The sequence below is a fragment of the Drosophila biarmipes genome, chromosome 2R, assembly GCF_025231255.1.
Source record: "Drosophila biarmipes strain raj3 chromosome 2R, RU_DBia_V1.1, whole genome shotgun sequence".
Classification (NCBI taxonomy): Eukaryota; Metazoa; Arthropoda; class Insecta; order Diptera; family Drosophilidae; genus Drosophila; species Drosophila biarmipes.
The window spans coordinates 19,401,085-19,424,080 of record NC_066615.1 but is presented as its reverse complement, the minus strand read 5'-3'; the positions used below and the strand labels follow the sequence as shown (position 1 = coordinate 19,424,080).

Sequence of the window (22,996 nt, the reverse complement as noted above, 5' to 3'; positions counted from 1 at the left end):
AGCATGTCGAAAGTGGGAGTCACCCAGTTGCAGAAGCGCCTCGATGCCTTGCTGGCATTCCTCAATCCCCACTGGGACTTTGTTAACTGCCACATGGTGAACTACTTGACGGACCAACACTGGTCGGTCTTTCTTCCCGAAGGCTTGAGAAGGGAAATCTCTGGCAAGGAGGATGTAGATCTGGCCATAGAAGCCTTGTTCTGGCAAAATTGTGAGCCAGTAGAAAGATTCCCAGAATGGAAAGGATTCCTGGAGAAGGGCAAGCTAGAACGCCTGTCGATGCATCCGGAATTGCTGACCAGCGTGGACGAACTTCTCGAGGGACAGGAAAACGCCACACCGCTAAGCATCCGCGAGTTTATGAGCGCCAAGAAGTGCCACGAAGTAGGTTGACTCTCACTTTGGATGAGGAATCATCAGAACTTATATATTCTTTCCCATTAGGTAGAGCTAACCGCTGCTCTTGTGGACCATCTTGTCAAGAATTTCAGCAAAGACAGCTACATTGTGGATGCGGGCGATGGCAAAGGTTATCTTTCCTCCCGCCTGGCTCTCCAGTATGGCCACCGTGTGCTCGGCATCGATGCCAATGCGGAGAACACACAGAACGCCCTCAGCCGCAATCGTAAACTGCAGGTAGGCTGGGATTACAAAATAAAATTAGCTTTATTTCTTTACATTCGTAGGCTTATAAGTAAGTTGTGGGTGTTTGGGTCCATCGGCTAGTCGCGCATCTCGCCCTCCTCGTCGTCGTCCTCCATGCCCTTGATGTACAGCACATTGTTGCAGCGGATGAGCACCTCGCCGAGATTGCCGGTGACGGAGCCCTCGATCACCTCCTCCGTGTTGGCCAGCTGCATGTTCATGTAGCCGTCGACGGAGACCAGGAAGCCCTTGTACTCCTGGCCCCATTTCAGCTTCACCAGCACCGGCTTGCCCGTCAGGCCGTTCAGGAAGGGCTTGGGGTTGATGGGCATACCAGCCGACATGATGTTTGTTTGATTTTAGTGGCGTTTTTAGGGAAAAATAAAACAAGCGTGCCGTAAAAGCGCCGGTTTTTCGCGTAGTATGACCGCAGCTTGACTGTAAGAATATACCTCGGTAAGAGAAAGGGACCATAACAGAGTAGTGTTGGTAAACAGTTCAAAACCGCCTAATTTAAATTCAAAATTGTCTGTGTTTCAGCGCGCTTGGAATGGCCTCACGGAACGAGCGGAGCTGCAGAGCCAAGGAATTACCCCCAAGAGGCGAGGCAAAAAGTCACCCACCAGGGACCCCACAAAGACTGCGCCCGCCTTGGAAAACTACAAAACAACGGCCAGATTTATAACCACCGAGCTTAACTTTGGAGCCTTACTGGCGGAACATTTCCATCAGTTACCTGAAGAAGAAAGCCCCAACATCTGCCTTACGGGATTGCACACCTGCGGGAATCTGGCCACCACCTGCCTGCAGGTTTTCCATGCTCAAAAGGACTTTCGGTTGCTGTGTAACATTGGCTGCTGCTATCATTTACTGAGGGAACGTTATTCGCAGCAGGAATTCTTCGGAAATAAGGCGTTGATGGACATGCAAACGGACTACGGATTCCCACTGAGTCGGTATCTCCAGGAGCGACAAGTTCGAATGGGTCGCAATGCTCGAATGCTGGCGGCTCAGTCAATAGAACGCACCTTGGATGCCAAGGAGCTGCCAAATGTAACGCTCTATTATCGAGCTCTATTGGAGGTTCTGGTTTGCCGCCATGCTCCGCAGTTAAAGAACGAACTGCAAGTGGGCAAGATGCGAAAATTCGAGAGCTTCCAGGAGTACATAACAAAATGTGCCACAAAATTGGATGCTCCTTGGCTGGCGGCCATCGAGGAGGGTGAACTTCAATCCCTGCTGCAGGAGTATGCCCTGGATAGGCACTATTTGGACCTGTTCTATCTGCTGCGAATGTCATTCGCTCCGGTACTGGAGAGTTTGATTCTACTCGATCGTGCGCTGTACCTTAAGGAACTTGGCTATGAACGCAGCTATCTTATAGATTTGTTTGATCCTGTCATATCCCCCAGGCATTTCGCAATCGTTTCTATTAAACCGCTGACATAACATTTTTGACATTGAGTAATATATCAAACGTTTTTCAAGGATACCGGCATTTCTTAACTTATAAAAGGGTACCTTTTTTCCAAACATAACGTTGCCTTATTTTAATAAAATTTGTTTTAGATAAATAATTTCCTCGTTTGAGGATCTTCTTGGGCTTGTAAAAATTTTTTTGCAGCTTTTGCATATGTGAACCTTGAGATAAACGCTTATGTGAATATTAAAATCTGAAATGAGAAATAAGATGTTTACAAAATATAGTTTATTTCAACTCCTTAATTTCAAATTTTTCAATTTGTAGAATAGAATTAATTTGTCACCACTGAATGATGCCTAGTTAACCTAACCTAGTTAGCCTATGTTGTTATGCCGCAGCTTATCGCTTCACGTGTTTTTTGTTTCTCAACGCACGTGAACTTATATTCGCTGTTCAAATCGCCATCTCAGAACAACTAGGATGTATAAAAGTGCCAACACAATTTTAAAACGCTTCAAGTGCGGCTGGTTGTCGGTTGTGAGTTCGGTAGCTGAAAAATTACAGATCAAGTAAACGATTCCTTGAAACTGTTGAAAAACTAGTAGCCAATCCTTTCAGTGGTGCTTAATAAATAAACCGTGAGTGTTTTTAACGCAGAAAATACTTAAAAATCAGATTATAAAAAATAGCAGCTAATTAGGAAAATCGCTTTTCGTTGTGCTTTATAATGTTACTTAACTAAAGAGAGTGCGTGGAGATATGGGTGCAGAAAATCGACTTTTCCGAGATTGTGGACTTTATTTCCCTATAACTTTTTAACCGATTTGAACAATTTTATCTAGATCGGTATTAATAATTATAATTGAATCGAATCCCAACTTCACCTTAAAAAATAAATACGCATGATAATGTAGAAAAATGTAGAAACTCTAGAATCTACATGCCCAACTTTCTAGCCTTTATATTCTCCGAGATCCCATACGGACAGATGGACATGTCTTGATCGGGTAGGCTAGTGATCCTGGTACCTGTTACATACTTTACGACAAATCTCAAGTAACTTGTATATAAATGAAATATTACTATTACCCATTATATCTGGATTCCTAACATGCTCAATTATCTGACAAAAACGTAACATTTAAATATTTGGTCACAAAAAATTTGTTCTTAAAATCTGCTTTAGATATGTACAAACTTTATAAATCAAACCGTTTCTAGGAGATTTATATATCGTGGTGCCTCAGCAATTTAATAGCGCCCGTTTAATTTTCATCTAAGATGCGATTTTAAGTCCCCTTATCTGTCACCTTTTTAAAAATGTAAACTTGTCATCTAAATGGGACTCAAAAGATAAGGGCTGACATCAAGGGCTAATCTGTCTTTTATTAATTCAAATGTTACCTAATTAATTGAATCAAATCACTTTCGTGTACTTGTGACAGGGTTTGTATAAGAGGCTGATTACAGAGTGGAAGACCTAATTAAGATGGCGCTGACGGAATTCCTCTTCCTGGTGGTCGCCGTCCTGGTGGCGGTGTACGTGTGGTTCCAGCGAAACCACAGTCATTGGGAGCGCAATGGAATACCATATATCCCACCCACACCGATAATAGGCAACAGAAGGTGGGCTTCAAGACGACTTTTTCTTTTAGCCTGCCCCTCTCGGAGTTCTACACTGATCCGCGTGTCAAGGACGAGGCCGTGGTGGGGATATATTGCCTAAACAAGCCTTGCTTGATTATTCGCGATATAGAGCTGATCAAATCGGTTCTGGTTAAGGACTTTAGCCGGTTCCACAACCGTTACGCCCGCTGTGATCCCCATCACGATCCTTTGGGATCTAACAATCTCTTCTTCATAAGGGGCACCCATTGGAAGAACACCCGCACAAAGCTCACTCCAGTTTTTAGCAGCGCAAAGCTTAAGCATCTGTATATCCTGATGCAAGAGGTAACAAGTCCTTCCCAACACCTTAATAAGCCATGAAATACTATTTTGCTTCACAGATTGGCAAGGATCTGGAAGACGCTCTGAATAGACACGGAGAAAAGAGCTCTGGCAAATGTATCATCGAGATCAAGGAGATCTGCGCCCAGTTCTCCACGGACAGCATTGCCACCATTGCCTTCGGGATCCGTGCGAATAGCCTGCAGAACCCCAATGCCGAGTTCCGGAACTACGGACGCAAGTTGTTCACCTTTACCATATCCCGAGCCAAGGACTTTTTCGTGGCCTTCTTTCTGCCCAAGCTGGTGTCACTGCTGCGCATCCAGTTCTTCACTCCGGACTTTGCTCAGTTCATGCGGACAACCATTGGCCATGTGATGCAGGAAAGGGAGCGAACGGGCCTGCTGCGCAATGATCTGATTGATGTTTTGGTGGGTCTGCGCAAGGAGGCGGCGGCGGAGCCCTCGAAGCCGCACTATGCCAAGAACCAGGACTTTCTAGTGGCTCAAGCGGGAGTATTCTTCAATGCCGGATTCGAGACCTCCTCCTCGACCATGTCCTTTGCTCTGTATGAGTTGGCCAAGCATCCGGAGATGCAGCAACGTTTGCAGGAGATCAACGAAGCTCTGCTGGAGGGCGGTGGCACATTGCCCTACGAGAAGATCCAATCCCTGGAGTACTTGGCCATGGTGGTGGATGAGGTGCTGCGCATGTACCCGGTACTGCCGTTCCTGGACCGTGAGTACGAGAGTGTGAAGGGGGAGCCGGATCTAAGTCTGAAGCCGTTCTACGACTATTCCTATGAGAACGGAACCCCTGTCTTTATACCAGACTATGCCCTGCAACACGACCCAAAGGTATTCTTTTGCATTATCATGTTTATCATATTAACTCTTTCCTTCCCCCTCCCCCAGTACTGGACAAATCCCAGTCAGTTCGATCCGGAGCGCTTCTCTCCCGAGAACCGCAAGTCCATCGTGGCCATGGCATATCAGCCCTTCGGATCCGGACCCCACAACTGCATCGGCAGTAGAATTGGTCTTCTCCAAACCAAACTAGGACTCGTCAGCGTGCTGAAGAATCACTCGGTTAGGGACTGCGAGGCTACCATAAAGAAGATGGAGTTCGATCACAAGACAATAGGGCTTCAGGCCCTAGGTGGCATTCACCTGGAGATGGTGAACGATCGTCTTTACGAGGAGAGCGCCGCACTGGTCCATTAGTGGAGGTAGACAGGTATAGTATGTATATAAAATAAATAGTGAAAATAATTATGACGACTGGCGATTTCATTTTATAAGGTTGTAACACACATTATACAAAAAGTCGTGCCAGAAGCGGCGCATCATCTACTAAATAAAAACAAAATCATTATAGAATTAACTTTCTTCAATAAATAAATCTAATCTACTTGATTAGGATTCAAATGGAAATGCATTTCAAAATGTAACAATAACTCAAAAATCGGTGAACCTACAGAATTAGCTTAGATCAGCGAATAAGTAGGGCCTATATTACTATAGCCAAAAGATATATGTATGTGTGATTGATTTGCCAACCCATGGATTGCATATCGTTGCTCCGGTGAAAAACACGCAATTTGTCAATCAAATTGCCTTTAAGATGCGACACCAGCTCAATCTTAAATCCCAAAACACGCGAGTCTACGGCTTAGTTGTCGTTCAGTTGTTGTAGGCTGCATTGCTGCACTGCTCCCGAAAAATTGTCCAAAACATCCAGGTGAGTTAGACCCCCAAGGGATCCCGGACCAATCGCAGATGGATGCCCCCCTTGGCCTGGGTAATAATGGCCTTGGGATCCAGTTGCATACGATGTGGAGTGCGTTCGGATGTGGTTATCGAGTGGTTGCGCAGCAGGTAAACCAGGCCCACCTTGGCCTGGAGAAATCCAAACCGTTCCCCGATGCATCCATGCGGACCAAGGCCAAAGGGCATGTAGGTGTAGGGCGTGTGGAGCTTTCGATTTTCTGGGGAGAACCTTTCCGGCAAAAACTTCCGGGGTTGTGGGAAGTACTGGTTGTATAGGAAAATCTTGGGTTAGTCAGCGAACTTTATTGATAAGGCCCAACTCACCTGGGGATCCATGTGCAGGGCATAGCAGGGTATGTACACAGGCATTCCCTTGGGCACCACAAAGTCGTGGAACGGAGCTAGCGAGTAAGGGACTACAGAAGTGCACTCGCGGTCCAAAAACGGTAGCGGCGGGTACATGCGCAGTACCTCTTGCAGGATCATCTGCAGGAACTCCAGCGACTCGATCAGCTTGAGCGTCACCTGACCCCCACTCTCGACAAGGGCATCCTTGATCTCATCCCTCAAACGTTGCTGCACATCCGCATCCTTGGCCAGCTCGTACATGGCAAAAGCCATAGTGGATGAGGAGGACTCGAAGCCGGCGGTGAAGAATAACACAGCCTGGGCAACCAGTATGTCACCTTCGAACACAAACTGGTCCTTTATCCCCGAGGCTTTGGCCTCCTGAGTGCTTCTTCGGAACTCGATAAGGATGTCGATCAGATCGTTGCGCTTTTTTCCGGTTTTCTCCCTCTCCGCCATCACGTAGTTAATGGTCTGGCGCAGAAAACGCGTGGCTTCCGCTGGAACCACTTTAAATCCAAAGAATGGGACCAGATGAGGCAGGAAGAAAACCATGACAAACTCCGCCGCCCGCAGAAGGCTGAACTCGAACACGGATCGACCATGCCGCCGAAACTCTCCATTGGGATCGGTGAAACTGTTTGCCTTCACTCCGAAGGCCACGGTGGATATCACATCCGTGGTGAAGAGAGCACACAGTTCCTTGGCCTCCAAATCGAAGCAGCGCATACGCTCATTGTGGAGCGGTTGCTGGCGAAGATGGGCATCCAAGCTGGCACCCACCTCCTCGATCAGTGGGAACATCTGCTTCAGACGATTGCCGGTGAAAAATGGCGACAGTTTCAGGCGCACCTCTTTCCAGCCGGGGTTCTTTAGAAAGAAGATGTTCTGGGATCCCAAAGGATCACTCTTGTGATCGGAGCTCGAGTACCGATTGGAGAATCCTCCGAAATCCTTGACAAGGATGTTCTTGACCATGTCGGGATCCCTCAAAAGCAGGGCCGGTTTATGGAACACGTGGATGCCCACGAACGGCTCGTTCTCCGCCTCGGGATGGTTATACAGCTGGGATATAAACTCGGCGGGACTTTTTCGCATGTTAAGAAGTCCCATTAGGTTGCCCACAATCCATTTGGGCTTGATCTCAGGTACTTTCTTTCTCCGCCAATAGGAGTAATGTTTCTGCAGGGCCAAATAGAGGATGACCAGGAGGGATACCAGAAGGATCAGCAGTCCCAGTGCCATGATTACGCTTCTAAGTCCAACTTGCGACTGGCGCAACATGGGCAGGCTCAGCTAAGTTTAAGCTCTGGATAAGCGGATATTTCATATTGGGATCATCAAGATAATCCTAAGTTCTGTGAATGAATCTTGTTTGTGAATGGGAGGGCCTTTTTGTGATGTAAAGTGGGTTAGGTTATATTCATACATATGTAAACGAATTTTGTGTCGCCGTGAGCAAGGTCATTGGTTTTAAAAATAGGTACAATCTTTTTTATGTAACTATAGTTATTTTTTAATGGTTTTCACTTATTTTCTATGTGATCTTATCTTTATAAAGTAGTATGGACAATTCTACAATAGCACAAATTTTCAAGTTTAGAAAGAAGGATATAGTTTTTGGTTACAGTACTTTTCGTTTTATGAGAACTTGTAAATCTTTTATTATTTGATAATATATATATTTTTAGACACTATGATGCTTATCAGTTTGCTGCTTTTAACTTTTCTGGCTCTAAATCTCTGGTTGAGACAGAAGTACAATTACTTTAGAAGGCGTGGAATTCCCTACCTTCCCGCCTCCTCCTGGTCCCCGATGGGCAATCTCGGACAGCTTCTTTTCCTGCGCATCTCCTTTGGCGATCTTTTTCGTCAGCTCTACGCAGATTCTCGGAATGGACAAGCTAAAGTTGTGGGTTTTTTTGTTTTCCAAACGCCGGCTCTGATGATTCGAGATCCCGAGCTGATCCGCAAGGTGCTGATCAAGAACTTTAATAGCTTCCTCAACCGCTACGAATCGGCAGACAGCGGAGATCCCATGGGTGCGTTGACCCTACCGTTGGCGAAGTACCACCTCTGGAAGGAGAGTCGGCAGTGCATGTCGCAGCTCTTCACCAGCGGGCGACTGCGGGAGGTAATGTATCCGCAGATGTTAAATGTGGCTATCGACCTGGAGAACTACCTCAATAAAAAGTTGCGGGATGGCTCAAATCGCGTTCTCCCTTTGGGAAAAATGTGCCAGTTGTACACCACCGATGTGACGGGGAATCTCTTCTACAGCCTCGATGTGGGCGGACTGCGTCGAGGGCGTTCTCAGCTGCTAAAGAAAACCGTGGAACTATTCACCACAAATCCCCGAAAGGTTCTTGACTTTATGAGCGTGTTCTTCCTCCCGAGAAAGACGAATCTGCTGAGACCCAAAGTTTTTAGGGATGACTACGCGCAGTATATGAGAGACTTGGTTAAGGACCACCGAGAGCCGGAAAAGGGTGATCTTATCAATCAACTGCAGCACTTCCAGCTCAGCCGCTCTTCTAACCACTATTCCCAACATCCGGACTTTATAGCTTCGCAGGCGGGCATTATTCTACTGGCCGGATTTGAGACCTCTTCGTCCCTGATAGGATTCACTCTCTACGAGCTGGCCAAGGCGCCGGATATTCAGGGCCGACTGAGAAGGGAGCTGAGTGAAGCCTTTCTGTCCACTTCCACTCTAGGCCATGACACACTAACGTCTTTGCCTTACCTCAAAATGGTTTGTTTGGAGGCACTGCGTCTCTATCCGGCTGCTGCGTTTATCAACAGGGAGTGTACCACCTCGGAATCCGAAGGATTCTCCCTACAGCCGCACGTGGACTTCGTAGTGCCACCAGGAATGCCAGCCTACATCTCAATTCTCGGCCTGCACCGTGATGAAAAGGTATGATCTACAGACTCAATTTAAATGTATACTTATTAAAATCTAAATCCCAGTACTGGCCCGAGCCCCATCGCTTTGATCCCGACAGGTTCGCTCCAGGGCGGATCAAGGACATTCACCCCATGACCTTTATACCTTTTGGAGCTGGTCCTCATGGCTGTATTGGCAGTCGTCTTGGTATTCTCCAGCTGAAACTAGGTATAGCCCACATTTTAAAACTATATTGGGTTGAAGTCTGCGAGCGAACAGTACCCGACATTCGATTCAATCCCAAGTCGTTCATGTTGTCGTCGCAGGATGAAATATACTTAAGGTTCTGCAGGGATAAATTTTAGTTTAAAAAAAATATAAAAGATCTCTGGCTGTGACTTAAACGCAAATATACCTAAAGTAATTACTAGTTTTTTAGAAAATTAGATGTATAGTATTTGGAATATGTATTATATTGTTTTTGGACTTTCATTCAATAAATCACAATACAAAATTAATATTAAAAAAAACACATATATTTTTGCCAACGTTAGATGTTTTATTCCCGCACTTACCCCCTTTTAAAAAATTTATCCAAGGCTGGGTTTCTGGCCACGCATAATTGAAATCCTTACTTAACTACCACTTAACTTCCTGGATTCAACTTGCTTAGCTTCTCTTCGATGTCCTTGATGCGACAGCGGATTTCGGGGGCCGAGTCACGCTGGAACTTTTCCAAATTCGATTCAAAGCTCTGCTTGATCAGATTTAGCGGCTGCTGGTTCTTGGCCCCACTCAAGCGCTTGATCAGCATGAGGACAATGTTGAGGGCCTCCTTCTTCAGCCCCGAATGCGGAACTCCAGCGGCCAGAGCCACAGCAGCCAGAACATCTTTGCAGATCTTTTCGACGATGGCCTCACGGCTTTTCGGCTCCGGCGCCTCTGTTTTGATCTTTTTCTCCTGGTTTATCTGCGGGAGGTCAGGCAACTGAGCGGACTCATCGAAGACATGGAGCCTTTCGATGTACTTTGTGAATGCTGCCAGCAGACTGACCTGAACGGGTCGCGTGCTCTCCGCCAGAATGCTGGTGCAGTTTTCGGCGAAGAAGAGCTGGTAGCGGTGCTGCGTCTCGATGGAATGACGAGGCCAGGATTTACCCAAGGTCTCCCAGACAACCTCCTTAAGTCTATTGAGTGTTTGAGCCCTCTTGTTGCGCTCGTCGGCCGACAGGTCTTGGCTAGTGCTGGGCTCGTCCTCGTCGTCGGACTCCTTGCGCAGCTCTTTCTTCTCCAGCAGGTTCCAGCTCATATTGTACACCTCTTCAAAGCGATCTGCCTCCAGTTGATCGAGGATTTCACCAAGAGAAGCTAGTGCCATGGTGCGATAAACAGGTTCCCTTTTCCTCGCCTCCCTCATGGCCGCGTCAATAATATTCGGACATATTTGGTGGTTCCGATCCAAACCTTTGGTGAGTCCGGCCAAGGCTTGCAACAAACGCTCTTTGCCTTCGAAAGTGCGACCCTGCAGACCGCATAGGAGCAGCTTAATAAGTCTCACCCGGTCGGGTTCATCCAAGGAGCTGCTCAGACGAGTGGCTATCGTCTGGATGGCATTCGCCGCCTGCGCCTTTCGTGACCAACTTGCATCGGTGAGAGATGTCTCCAACTTGGGTATTATCAAGTTCAAATTGAGACGGATGCCCGCATCCCCTGGGCTAACATCGTTCCACAAATCCTTCCACAACTCAACATTAGCCTTCGTCTCCTCATTGGCCTCCTCGTGCATGGCGAAGAAGATCAGCGGCAACATGCTGTCCATGTAGTCCTTGAGTAGTTCATGGTGACGCTTGTTGATGGACTGAATAGTCAGAGCAATGGAGCGATTTCCAGGCTGCTCGGCATACAGCTCGTCCAGCTTGGTGAATAGACTCTTGATCGATTGCTCCTTGGCCAAGCCCAACAGGTGCCCAATCGCACTGGCGTTGTACTTACGCACGGTGGCATTACGATCCTTGATGCCCACAAAGCAGGCCCGAATGTATTTTCCCACCACCGGGGTCATCTCCTTCCCCAAACGAATGCTAATCTGTAAATATGTCGATCCAGTTAAACACTAAAAGCTTATCCATGAATTCGATCATCTTACCAAGCACACGAAATGCGCACAGCCAATTTTGGTCCCAAGATTCACACTGGATTTCATCAGATCCAGCACTTCGGGCGTCATCTTTTCCAGCACAGGATAATCAATATAACGCACGCACTTTCCAATAGTTTCCATGGTATGGTGGGATTTGGCTGCCTCCGCGCGAAGCGTATCCACCGCCTCCTGGGCCTCGTTGTCGGCCCCCAGGCGAGTCGATACATAGGAAAGCTTAGTGTTTTCCAACTCTCCCGTGGCACGTAGTAGGCAGGGAATCAAGGTGACCAGATGCGGAGCGATAAGCGCACCCGAGGAGTCAATCATGTCCGAGATGGTCTTTATGCTCACTTTGCGTATTTCGGGTACCTTGTGGCCCACTCCGACTTCCAAAAGATACGGAAGAGTCGAGGATGCTACTGCTGTGCCGGATTTTCCATGATCTGAGGATGCGGCTATGACGCACAGCTTGCCCAGAAATGAGGCGGTTCCTTGGGCAGTGACTCGTGTGCCCTCATGAATGTCATCCATTACGCGGAAGAGCTGGAACCAAAGCTCTTTTAGCTCCGGCTCGGGCACCTCATCTACATCCATGCTGTTGGGGGCGGGAACCCGACGCACTTGCTCCTCAGAGCGTAACTTTAGGCCATTAGGACGCTTTAAGAGATCTCTGACTGCCAGGCAGCAGGCAATTCGCACTCGCCACTCCTTGCATGTCAGGTTGTCCAACAACTCACGCAATATTTCCCAGTAGTAACGCTCGGTCACCTCTTTTGAGTCACTCACAATTGTATCCCAAATGGAGATCATAGAGTTCTGAATCTTGGGAGTGGGATCGTATTTGTAGCGATAGAGGCGGGGAATAATCTTGCCGAGATATGGCTGCATCTTTTGTCTGGACTCTGCGGAAAGGGTTTTTAATCCAAAGGCAGCTCCCAGTTTGCTGGTCCAGGTGGCATTATGATTAGCCAGTTGCATGAACTGGTAGATCATGTCCGGCTGGTTGAGATCTGATGCCAGGGAGCACAGCTCCTTATAGGTGGTGATGTTTCCTCCCGTGGGCGTTTTGCCCAGCATTCCTTCGGCAAAGAGTTCAGTATCTGGGGCTACCTGATTCACCTTGCGCTTTCCTCCAATTAGTTGATCCAACAATGAGTTGGCCAAATCAGTTTGGCTGCCAGAATCGGATAGCGAGTAGACCAGTCCCAAACCGCGGGAAGCCACATCCTGTACAAATTCTGTTGAAGGAAAAATAAATAATCCTATTTACAAAACGGAAAGGAATGGTTAAAACCTACCGCTATCATCCGAAAGGAGTTCGGTAAAAGCGAACTGCAACAGCTCCTTTTTGGCCAATACAGCTGGCCGTTGACTACAGTGTTTTACCACGGCTAGGAGCCACACTGATATGGCCTGGCGGGAATGCGGATTGGGTTCGGTGACTAGGCGGATTAACGAGTTCAGGAACTGCTCAAAGTCGCCATCGTTGCAGTGCTTATTCACAAACTTCTCATCCGGTTGCCCCTTGTTAACATCATAGCCACAGAGGGTATTAACGATCGCTTCCGATATGGCAATGTTCAATGCAGCATCCTTTTGCACCTTGGCCAGGGTAAGAAACTTATCCAGGTTGCGCTTGGTAAAGTGCTCGCCGTCGCCAATGGCCAAATATCCCAGACATCTGGCTGACTCCTCCCGAATCTTCTGGCGCGCTGAGGAGCTGCGCAGCAATTGGAAGACCACGCCAAAGATCACCAACTTGGTTGATGAATCAATGCTCGTATACTCGGTCATCTCCTCGTCATCGTCTCCATCATTGGAGGGTACTTGGATTTCCACGGTGACGTTTGGTATTTCCACTGCCTTGCCGATCATGGAGATGCATTTTACGGCTGCCGAGACGAGCAGCCATTGGGATTCACAAAGAGTTTTTGCTGAAAAAGAATCCAAATTAGTGGGACCCATACAAATTGTGGAGGTCTTGACTTACAGATAATCTTTACCGCATTAACAAACTGCGGCCATGCAGCAAAGTCCTTCGATTTATTTTCTTGCTTGAGCATAGCAATCTTGCGATTGAGGGTGTGTCCCACCACCAGAAGCCAGCCGTGCTTGTGCTCCAATGTCTTTTGCGTAAGGCTACTCAAGCATTCACCCACCTCCTCGTCAAACTTCTCGTCTGGCAGACCAAAAGCCCACAGAATACCATAGACTTGGGCCACATTGATGCGCATGGTTTCGGACACATCTTTTAAGGTGTTGCCAAGAGGTTCCAACAGATGCAGCTGCTTAGCAGCAAACAGTTCCGGTGCGGCATTCAACAGGTCATAGAGGCATATGAGATTGGAGTCGCCTGAGAACCGAAAAGTGTTTAGTTGATTCAATGGCAAGTCCGTTGCTCACTTACTTCTCTTCGCCTCCACACTGCGTTGGACAAACTGCATATATTGATGCAAGGCATTGTCCTCCGCTTCCTCGTAGTGCATGGTGATGTACTTGCGTAGCTCATGGGTGTACTTTTCATCGCCCGGAGCCGCCACCACACCTGCCGAATACCACAGGCACAGGCGCAAGTAATCCAACAGCTCCTCGTACACTTCTAAGCTGTAGGGCAGCTTGGTGCGACCAACCACCACACAGGCTGTGTTCTTTTTAAGTCGCTTGTTGGCCATCTCGTGGACATGCGACATCATCACCTGAAAGCTTGGCAGCACCACACGACGCTGCTCCAGGGACAGGTGATTAAAGTCACTAATGGACTCGCTGTTTATGCGATTTCCTGCCTGCTCAATGGAAGACAGCATGTTGTAGTTAACGTGATCCTTCTTCGAGGTGCCGTACAAATAGGTGGTCACATTTTCGCGCAGGGAATTGCTAAGGAAAGGAGTATATTACATCAAACTGAATTAAAATTCAATTAAGCCACTTACCGCTCTCCCGCGATGAGCAGCAACAGGTATCTGGCTGGTGCGTAATACTCCGGAAAGCAGCTGGTGAGAAAAACACTGGTAACATTCTGCACAATCTGCACCTTTGACTCCGCATTGTCCAGTAACATGGCCAACAGCAGATGCTGCTGGCCGTCCAATTTTACGCTGGAAGGATCGGTGTCCTCATCCACCTCCATTGCATCGCTCTTTTCCTTTGTCTTCCAGGCGAATGCTGGGGCCATCGAAACTAGTGCCTCCCTTATGGAGGAATGCAGTTCTGGTGCACAGCTTGCCAGGTTGTTGAAGTACCCCAGCACCAGCTTCAGATCCTGACTTACGTCCTGTGGGAAACTGCGAGCATGCTGCGCCAATGCGGAATACGCTGCATTTTGCACATCATTCGGTTCGGTGGAGTCGCGTCCAATGACCTTTGTGATGCCGGTAAGTATTACCCTGGACACCTTGGAGACCAGTTCTCGAGGACCACTGAGGGAAGAACAGTGGGTTTAGATTGGCTAAACTATTGCATTCAAACTAACTTACTCCCTGAGGACTAGTTCCACAAACTGCAGCGCCAGGACCTTGCACTTCTGATTGGTGTTTGTCCCAAACAGGCCGTCAAATATCACCTGCAGTCCCTTGGAAACGTTGATGCTCTTGCCACGGCACTTGATGAGGTACTGGAGCAACTTTTGGCGCACTCGGGCGCAGCAGGGACGCGTCTGGCGGTCGGTCAACTTGTTCTGGTTGCCGGCGAACAGAGTGTACAGCGGAGCTGTCACCGCTGGACTGCTGAAATCCAGCATGGTGCATAGTTTGCTCAGCTCGGCGATGGCTGGAGTGGCCACACTGAAGCGTGTATCCGCCGAAGCCACCACCAGGGGCACGAAGATCTGCACATCACTAAAGACACTGGCGCACAGAAAGCGAACTATGCCCTTCTTGACTTTCTCCAGCTCCTCGGCCCGCCAGCTGTAGGCAATCAAGCGCTTAAAACTATAGGGACTAAGTCCTGGTGGAACATCCTGATCCTGGGTGATGCCGTAGGGCAGGAGAAGCACATCCTGAAGCAGGGACAGAAAATTGGAGCTGATGCCCGGCTTGTCCTGCAGATCGAGTAGCTTCGATCGCTGTGCGGGATCATCGGGAATTTTCATTTCGGAAAGTATGGGCAGCAGCAGGGCGAACAGCTTGTCCTGGTAGCTCTCCAGCTTGTCCTCGCCACCCACCACTTTGCTGGCCAACCCGGCCTGCTGCTCCAGCGGCAGACGCGGAAAGCCCATGGCGATGAATATGATGGCGAAATTCTTAAGGAAGGTGCTGCTGTCCTCGGCGGCATACTGATCCAGCAGTGCCTCCACGGGTATCTGGACCTGTCCCCGCGACGAGAGGCGCCTCTTTATGTGGGTGAGCACTTCGACGACCTACATGAGCGAAAAGTGCATTAGTCAACCGGCCGAATTTGCAGAGTCACGATGCGAGAAGGGGGTAGGAAACCCCCAGCTGGGCATTACTGCCCTATCCACTTGCCTTCGTGCGCACCGCATTGTGGGGGGAGTTCATTTTGAGGATCACTGGGGCCAGGAACTTGCCCACCGTGGCCTCCAGCTTCTCGTCCGAGTCCGCATTTCCCAGACGCAACAGGACGCGCTCCAGAAGCTCTGCAAGCGGTGGAATAGGAAGGGTTTTTAGCGAATCGTATCTCGAGGAGCTTCACCATTTTATGTAGTTCCTCTGGTCCCTGACTGGGCAGTTAAGTCCACCTATACAGTGCAAATTATAATTTTTACCAATTTCTGCATTTGGTCCAGTTTCCATTTTTATTGTTGTTGCTCCTTTTTAGTGTTACCAGCTAGTGTACGGATAATTACCCTTAAATTTTTTGGCAATCATATTTAAAAGCTTTGCAACACTTGCCAATCTCTTAAACTAGTGGCCGCCAAATTTGAACAATTCAAATTCATTGTTAGGTTCGACCACCAAATACTAGAAAATTAAAAAAACTTTTAAATTCATTTTTATATAACTTTTATTTAAAGAAAAATCATTTTTTAAAAGTAAACAGTCAAAGTCGATGTCCTCTGATCAGTTGTCATCTTAATTCCTGTAAATAAAAAGAAAACAAAATTAGAAAAGAATAAAGACTCATATCAATAAGAAATTCTTTTGATTAATTTCAGTATTCTCACTTTTTGTGAGAAGAGTCAAGGTTCTTCAGCAATTTGTTTTATGAAGACCGTCATGATTTTATCATCAGAATGCCAATTTTGATTATTTTAAATAACATAAAAACCTTGTACACACCTTTTAGGAATATAGCTTGCCGCACGACTGCTGAAATGCTGTGGAAACTAAGAGAAGACTGGGGAACCAATGATTAAAGTTACTTTTTTTTGTTTTATTCAAAAAGAATAATGCTACAAATATTATCGCCCGAATGGTAGTTGTCCGCTCTAGTACTTCTTGAAGCTCTTCTTGGATCCCTGGCCCTTGCTGACTTTCAGGACGTTGAAGCGCACAGTCTTGGACAGAGGACGGCACTCACCAATGGTGACAATATCGCCGTGCTCAACATCCCTGCAAGTAAAGATATATCATCAATTAGAAGACTGTCTAAAGAAACTGATACAGATGTAAATTGGGGATTAATTTCAGTATTTTTACATTTAGTAAAAAGAGTCAAGTTCTTTCAGCAATTTGTTTTATGAAGACCGTCATGATTTTATCATCAGAGTATATACTCGTTTTTGCATCTTCTATGTAGCTTGGAAAACTTCAAATTTTTAACAGCACATAAAGATGGAAAAACTACCTTACACAATGGTATCTTGGAATATAGTTATTTTTACCTGAAGACAGGCGAGCAGTGGACACTCATGTTGCGGTGACGCTTCTCGAAACGACTGTATTTGCGCACAAAGTGCAGGTAGTCGCGACGAATTACAATGGTGCGCTGCATCTTGGCCTTGCGGACCACGCCGGTCAGGATGCGTCCACGGATCCTCACATCACCGGTCCAGGGGCACTTCTTGTCGATGTAGGTGCCATCGATGGCCTAGATGGGGGTACAAAGAAACGCATTAGCTGGGGAATTTCAATATGGTTAAGTGGATTTTCTCCTGGGCATCACCTCACGGGGGGTCTTGAAGCCGAGTCCCACATCGCGGGAGCGGCGCAGCAGCTTCTTCTTGGTGATACCGGGCTTAACCTTGCGGTTTAGGTTGACACCGAATTGTTTTTGGAAGGCGCGCTCGTTCTGGTTAGTTCGGGATCATGGGTAGAGATGGTGGTACAGGGTGTGTGTGTGTGCGGATCAAACAATCGGCAGGCGGGAACATTCAGTGTGCGTGGAAATGGAAACAAACGGAAAAGGGGGCGCAACATTAGTCTTGGTTTGCTCGGGAGCCTCTTACCTCGGCCGGTGCCCGGAAGCCCAGGCCGATTTGGCGGTAGAAACGGGGCCTCTTCTTCAGAGTGGCGCTCTTGCGGCGCACAACGACCACCGCGTGTTGTTTGCGGAACGAGCGTTCGGTTTGCTGGAATATACATTTCGTGTTCACTATTGGCGACACCATGCGCTAAAGTGGGGTTAGGGCGAGGCTGCTCTGGAATGCCTTTCCTCAGGGTGTTCCTCTTGCCCGCCAGCGGTTCGTCCAGTCACATCTCACTTACACTTCCCTTGGCATCTTGTTTCGGGTTTGCAACCGTCGTTTAACCCGCGAATTTCATTTATTAAGCACTTCCTCATGGAATCTTACCTGATCAGCCATGTTGATGAAAAAGGAAAGAACGATTCAGAGTGACCGTTCGGCGTGGGCGCTGCAAGTGGGACCGTTGCACGTAGGCGCCGAAATACCAAGACAGAGGGGAAAACTGACTAGATTTTGGCATTTTTGTTTATCTGTTAAGCTAACATTGGACATTTCCAGTACAGTGGATTACATTCGTAAAATTTGCCTAATGTACATTGTTGTATTTACGTTTTACGTTTAAATACAGGTATAGTTAAAATTTAAAAACTAGAGTGCAATAAAATATTCTAAGATTATGTTAGTTTCTTTAAGTGCAAAAATGTTTCCATAGGACCACAATATTTGTGGTTCTTGGATATCGTTGATATTTTGCTATTTCATATTTGTGTAAAGTTTTTAAATTATTTATTAGCTGAGAAAATGTTCTGGATTCTACCAGAAAAAAATAAAGCATCCTAACACATTTAATTGTTGCTGAACTTTACTTAAGAACGTTGCCACTGTGCGCTGTAAGGTTAAATGTAAGTTAACAGAATCAAACAACATGACCAGAGGCTTCTGAATCCCTGGTTTTCAGTAAGTGCTCCAAGCATGGTTTTGAACATTGCTAAAAAACAACACCGATCCCGATAGATGGCGCCAGGGTGCCACTGCAGGGGCGTTAACATTTTGAATATTTTATTTGGCGCACTCAAATTTGCAATCTGCTGATTCAGATAGTTTGTCGCTGCTATTGACCTTCATCTTTGCTGGCATTGACTAAAAATATTCAGCCAAAGCCAAGCCATGTTTTTTGCTCAAGTACTCCTGCCCACTCAAGTAGTGCTCCATGCCAAAAAATGCCTTTGTGCCTGCATTTTGTAGGTTTTTTCTTTCTTATTTCCGTTTTAGTGGCACACAAACTCGCGGCATTTAAGCCGAATGCCTCTCGCGCTAATTCTTCACATGCCCTGCGAATACGTCGGATTAAAAATAATGACAACGTAAACGAGTGAGTGCCAGGAGAACGGCCTTGAAATGCCGCCGCCCACTTTCAAGGCGGAATATCTGCAGCTGTGGAGCTGCCGTAAATCCGTTTACGGCTAAACGTCACGGACGAAGGAGGCTGCCTCCGCTGCATTTCATTGCCATTGTTAATGCAGATTGTCTGCAGCATAAAATTGCGGCAAATGTTGCTGCAGCAGCTGCTGCCTTTGCTGCTGGGGCTGCTGCCTCTGCTGCCTCTGCTGACCTTAACCTGCAAAAAGGGTGGCTGCATTAGGCGTGGCATGCGTGTGAAGCTGGCGAAGGTTTTCCCAGTCGGCCTTTCGCCACGCTCGGCAGTTTCACCTTGCCGAGGCGCAGTGACGGCAATGAAATCCCTTTACTATCCCTTTGCCGCCCCCTATCCCAGTCCCACCGCCCCCTTCAAGGCCACATCCTTGCCCACCGTTTGGGAAATTCTCGGGTAGCTCAGGTGACTGAAAATGGAGCTGCTTGCTGGCTTGTTACTGGTTACTGCCGCCCAGAACATCATTCGGCATTATCGATTAAATAAGCCCCGGGACATCATAAACAGCAGTAACAAAGTTTACAACTTTTTCGCTTTTGTTTCCCTCGGTTATTATTATGATTTTCATGCTCATTGCCATTGAGGCTCTGGTGTTACTGCTGTTGGCCCGGGCAAATGAAAAAACTTTTACGAACTGCCAAAGTTCGGCCAGTCAACAGTTTAAAATCGATGCAGGCAACCATGTTCCAAAGTAGGAATTCAATAATTTACACCACCAAGATATTGCTGCAGCATGGTGAATTGAAAAATATATAATTAACTAGGAAACCCAAATTAAATACTAATTCTAAAAAAACTTAAATTAACTTTTTAAGGAGTACCTTTCTAGGCATTTGCAATTTTAAATTCCGTTGTGTTTAGGTTTAAGCTTTGGACGTAATGTATATAATATAATTAAGCGAAAAAGGTTGTGAACTTTTCTTACCCGGAAAGTTTATTTTAAAAAGTTTTTAGACTAGTTCTTAGATTACAAAATATTTTTAAATTACCACGAAGACAAAATTCAGTTGATTTCTGCCCATTTCCCAGTTTCAGATTCAGCTTTAAATTTTGATATTTTGTTGTTATACCGAGACTTTCTTTAGTTTTTCTTTTCTGTAATGGTACACCATTATTTTCTTAATAAAAAATCTATTAACGAACTTACCCTAAATTGGATTTGACCTACAGAGAGACTCCCGCCATGAAAGGACGACTGCAAAACATAGTTGAGCTCCTTAAAGTCAGCGCCCAATTTTCGTTGTTGCCCTCAAATTAAGAAAATAATTTCCATGCTGACGGGAAGGGACAAAGAGTGCAAAGATAACGGCATCAAGTGCGCAGCTTAACGGTACATTAGGTAAACAGTGTTGTCAACTTGTCCTGCCGGGGGTTTGGGGGCGTGGCACTATGCTTTAGTATGGGTTCTACAACACTGTATACATACACTTAAAACTTGAAAGTGGGTCGCAAGAGCGGGGCAGCGGCGCCACGAGACGGAACCATTGACCCCATGAATGGAAAAAGCTTCGGGGAGGTCTGAACTCTGAACTGGCGGCAGGGAACAAAGCGGATCTGTAGTGGCACCGGTGGATCAGGAATTCCATGGCACCGAAAGAAACGCATTAATTTGTATCAATAACAGTGAAATCGATATGTTTTACAATTAAATTAAAGCAGACACAAATAGAATTAACAAGAAGATTATTTCCTTGGAATAAAGTTTCAAGTGGGAACAAGGTTCAGCTCATTATATGTATAATGATGATATTGTCATTCAAACGGAAAAAACACTAAAGTCCATTTGCATTAAGCTAAAATGTGCTAGCTCTAAGTATATTTTTAAGTAAATAGTTCATATATTTGAGAATAATGTTATTTGTTATTTATGTTTTTATAAAAGTAACAAATATTAGAGTCATATACAGTCTATAATTTCTAAGAATATAATTTTTTTCGATGAATCGTTAAATACAAATTTTTTTAAAGATTTTTCATAAGCACCTTACATTTTTTTTAGGTATACTAGCCATTCCCTCGATCCTAAGACCCCTTAAAAAAAGGAGGTTGGGGTTGGTGTTCGGAACGTGTATTTGAAAAGTGACCGAGATAATTTTTGGCATGCTTTGTTTGGTTTTACTTTCGCCAGCGGTTCACCCACCTTCTCCCAGTCCATGCAACTTTGATGAGCAGCAGCTGGGTTGCGGTTGAGCCCAGGGGCTTGGGTCTGGTAGCCCCAGCCCCAGCCCCAGCTCCGGAAAACCCACTCCAATGGGCCTCCCTGTTCGGTGGGTTGTTTAACAAGTAAATTTATGCGTTGCGCGTGGGGAGATTGGGTGGGTGGGAAGCTTAGGGATGGCAAAGCCACCCCAACTCACCTTATCTTTCTGTATCTCTGGCTCCTCGTAAAAAGCAAATGCAAAGAAATTATTACGATGCCGTGTTTTTTGGGGCTTTTTCGGGGCTCTTCTCGCAGACAGGGCGTTGCCTTGCCTACCCACCTGCACACTACCCTTCGCAGAAGAAGGGTTGCACACGGCCACAGTAATTATGTTAATTTTACGTATACGTAACATTCTCGAAATATTTGCAAATAAATTCCAGGGACGATGGATCCCCAAAAAGGAGACAACCCTCAGTTGATGAAAATGTTTGCTATCAGCGGGTTGCCAGCAAACCCAGAGACCATTTTCGGACGTTTATTGGCTTGGGCCAGGCCAATGACGGGAGTAAAGCCAGAGTGACAGATTGTTCGGAAATTAGCCCAAGTAAATGCAAAGTCAATTTCCGCCTTAGCCAATTATCCAGCGCATTTTATTGGCATAATGTTATGGGACTCACCGGTAATACCCCAGAAAGGAAATCAGGCAACGAAGCCCTTTTGTCAGCCCACAGATTTCTTGTTAATTAAGGAATAACGCTACTTGACTGCCTAATCGGAAGCAGCGTCCCCATTGAAACCTCCCAAATCGCCCGGCAAACAACTCTAATGAAGCCTGTCCAGCAGTCGGAGTGTTTCGGAGTATGCTCCCCCTCCATTTTCCCTCGCTGGCTGGCTAATTGAAAAACTTTCGTACTCCCCGAACACGTGCCACCCACTGATTCCTCCGCGGGAGGCACTGCATCACGCCCCTCGTTCGTCTGTTTTATAGCCACAGCTCGTTGCTGGGCTCCTAGCGCCTACTGCCATCTCCTGGCATTTCCTTCCACCTCCTTATCGCCCCAGGACCTCTGTCGCTGCCCTCCGGGATCCGCACAAAAGGCCGTAAAAACCCTGGCTGCTCCTCTTCGGTGTCCCGATGTCCGCAATTAAAGAGCATCAACAATGCCAGGCGCGGCAATAAAAGGACCTGCATGAAAAGTAGAATTCCTCGCTGGCTGTTTAAGCTATATGTACACATCAGAGGGCATTTTTCCGTAAATAAAATTTTCGTATGAATGGCATTACGAAATATTACTGAAATATTTTTTGATTATATGTGAATGAGTGTTAGGCCTTTAGAGAATTATCTTTAATGTATTCGTATACACTTGAAAATTACAATAAATAAAGAGGGTTTAAAAATATATATAATTTCGAAAAAAAAATATAAAAGAAAAGAAATATATTTTTCATGATATTACTCATACGACCTGTTTTCCATTTCAATTTATAAAAGATTTAAACGTTTTTATTTGACCATTTGTTGGTTTAAATAACTTTAAGGGCTACGTCTAAGTCCTCGAAAAGGACGTGGCTTTTTGGCTTGCACTTAAAATTGTTCACTGATGTAGCAAACCTTTTTCAAATGGTAAATATTAATGTGGATATTCTGTTCTACGTTTTACCTTTCATGTGATTTTTTCCTTTATTTGTTTTATGAATTATTATTTCATAGCGCATCAACTACTCGACTTGTCGCTGAATAAAACTTCCTCTCAACTTGAATTTTTGGGCCAAATTTTTTTTGCGAGGCATCCGTTGCCGTGGCCCTGGAGGCCAGACCCGGGGCTTGGCTCAATTTTGGGCGGGGCTGCTCCGGAGCCAGGTCATCTGGCATGCTCCTGGTCTATCTCCGTGTCCCCCGAGCGCCGCGGGGCATGCGAGGCGTGGATTTATTGGCCGCGCCCGCTGGCAGG

At 46.4% G+C, this 22,996-nt stretch overlaps 5 protein-coding genes across 7 annotated transcripts; 2 read left to right on the top strand and 3 right to left on the bottom strand.

Moving 5' to 3' along the window:
• Positions 1 to 3: 3 nt before the first annotated feature.
• On the top strand, positions 4 to 2,370 carry LOC108023028 (probable methyltransferase-like protein 25). Its single transcript, XM_050887714.1, has 3 exons — positions 4 to 388; positions 449 to 636; positions 1,186 to 2,370. Exons 1-3 carry the CDS (start codon positions 4 to 6, stop codon positions 2,092 to 2,094), a joined length of 1,482 nt encoding a protein of 493 aa, XP_050743671.1. The 3' UTR covers positions 2,095 to 2,370.
• LOC108023031 (small nuclear ribonucleoprotein F) lies at positions 643 to 1,084 on the bottom strand. The gene has a single exon (XM_017092270.3). It carries the CDS (start codon positions 987 to 989, stop codon positions 723 to 725), a length of 267 nt encoding a protein of 88 aa, XP_016947759.1. The 5' UTR covers positions 990 to 1,084; the 3' UTR covers positions 643 to 722.
• A 1,187-nt stretch (positions 2,371 to 3,557) lies between the features above and the next one.
• LOC108022610 (uncharacterized) lies at positions 3,558 to 9,398 on the top strand. The gene is given in 10 exon segments (XM_017091646.3): positions 3,558 to 3,687; positions 3,690 to 4,021; positions 4,078 to 4,875; positions 4,933 to 5,240; positions 5,842 to 5,895; positions 6,334 to 6,464; positions 6,602 to 7,002; positions 7,058 to 7,283; positions 7,827 to 9,055; positions 9,109 to 9,398. Coding segments are annotated over 10 exon segments (3,891 nt in total). The 3' UTR covers positions 9,391 to 9,398.
• A 70-nt stretch (positions 9,399 to 9,468) lies between these two features.
• LOC108022608 (proteasome-associated protein ECM29 homolog) lies at positions 9,469 to 15,958 on the bottom strand. Its single transcript, XM_017091644.3, has 9 exons — positions 15,886 to 15,958; positions 15,626 to 15,756; positions 14,639 to 15,519; positions 14,096 to 14,581; positions 13,573 to 14,039; positions 13,156 to 13,518; positions 12,464 to 13,099; positions 11,172 to 12,403; positions 9,469 to 11,111 (listed from the first exon to the last, which is right to left on the bottom strand). The coding sequence occupies exons 1-9, from the start codon at positions 15,911 to 15,913 to the stop codon at positions 9,672 to 9,674; spliced, it is 5,664 nt and encodes a 1,887-aa protein (XP_016947133.1). The 5' UTR covers positions 15,914 to 15,958; the 3' UTR covers positions 9,469 to 9,671.
• A 514-nt stretch (positions 15,959 to 16,472) lies between these two features.
• Positions 16,473 to 17,962, bottom strand: LOC108023088 (40S ribosomal protein S11). Of its 3 annotated transcripts, XM_050887763.1 has the most exons (5): positions 17,854 to 17,880; positions 17,509 to 17,631; positions 17,226 to 17,351; positions 16,945 to 17,150; positions 16,473 to 16,672 (listed from the first exon to the last, which is right to left on the bottom strand). In XM_050887763.1, the coding sequence occupies exons 1-5, from the start codon at positions 17,863 to 17,865 to the stop codon at positions 16,549 to 16,551; spliced, it is 591 nt and encodes a 196-aa protein (XP_050743720.1). In that variant the 5' UTR covers positions 17,866 to 17,880; the 3' UTR covers positions 16,473 to 16,548. The 3 variants fall into 3 exon arrangements, with proteins under 3 accessions (XP_050743720.1, XP_016947833.1, XP_016947832.2); XM_017092344.3 differs by lacking the exon at positions 17,509 to 17,631 and having other exon boundaries at positions 17,854 to 17,962; XM_017092343.2 differs by lacking the exon at positions 17,226 to 17,351.
• Between the last annotated feature and the right edge of the window lie 5,034 nt (positions 17,963 to 22,996).

Coding starts and splice junctions, on each gene's coding strand:
- LOC108023028 (XM_050887714.1), top strand. CDS start 4: ATGTCGAAAGTGGGAGTCACCCAGTTGCAGAAGCGCCTCGATGCCTTG. Junction 389..448: donor CAAGAAGTGCCACGAAGTAG/GTTGACTCTCAC, acceptor CCCATTAGGTAG/AGCTAACCGCTGCTCTTGTG. Junction 637..1,185: donor GCCGCAATCGTAAACTGCAG/GTAGGCTGGGAT, acceptor TCTGTGTTTCAG/CGCGCTTGGAATGGCCTCAC.
- LOC108022608 (XM_017091644.3), bottom strand. CDS start 15,913: ATGGAAACTGGACCAAATGCAGAAATTG. Junction 12,404..12,463: donor ACTCCTTTCGGATGATAGCG/GTAGGTTTTAAC, acceptor TTCCTTCAACAG/AATTTGTACAGGATGTGGCT. Junction 11,112..11,171: donor GTGCGCATTTCGTGTGCTTG/GTAAGATGATCG, acceptor ACATATTTACAG/ATTAGCATTCGTTTGGGGAA.
- LOC108023088 (XM_050887763.1), bottom strand. Junction 17,151..17,225: donor GCTTCAAGACCCCCCGTGAG/GTGATGCCCAGG, acceptor ACCCCCATCTAG/GCCATCGATGGCACCTACAT. Junction 16,673..16,944: donor CACTGCTCGCCTGTCTTCAG/GTAAAAATAACT, acceptor CTTTACTTGCAG/GGATGTTGAGCACGGCGATA.
- LOC108023031 (XM_017092270.3), bottom strand. CDS start 989: ATGTCGGCTGGTATGCCCATCAACCCCAAGCCCTTCCTGAACGGCCTG.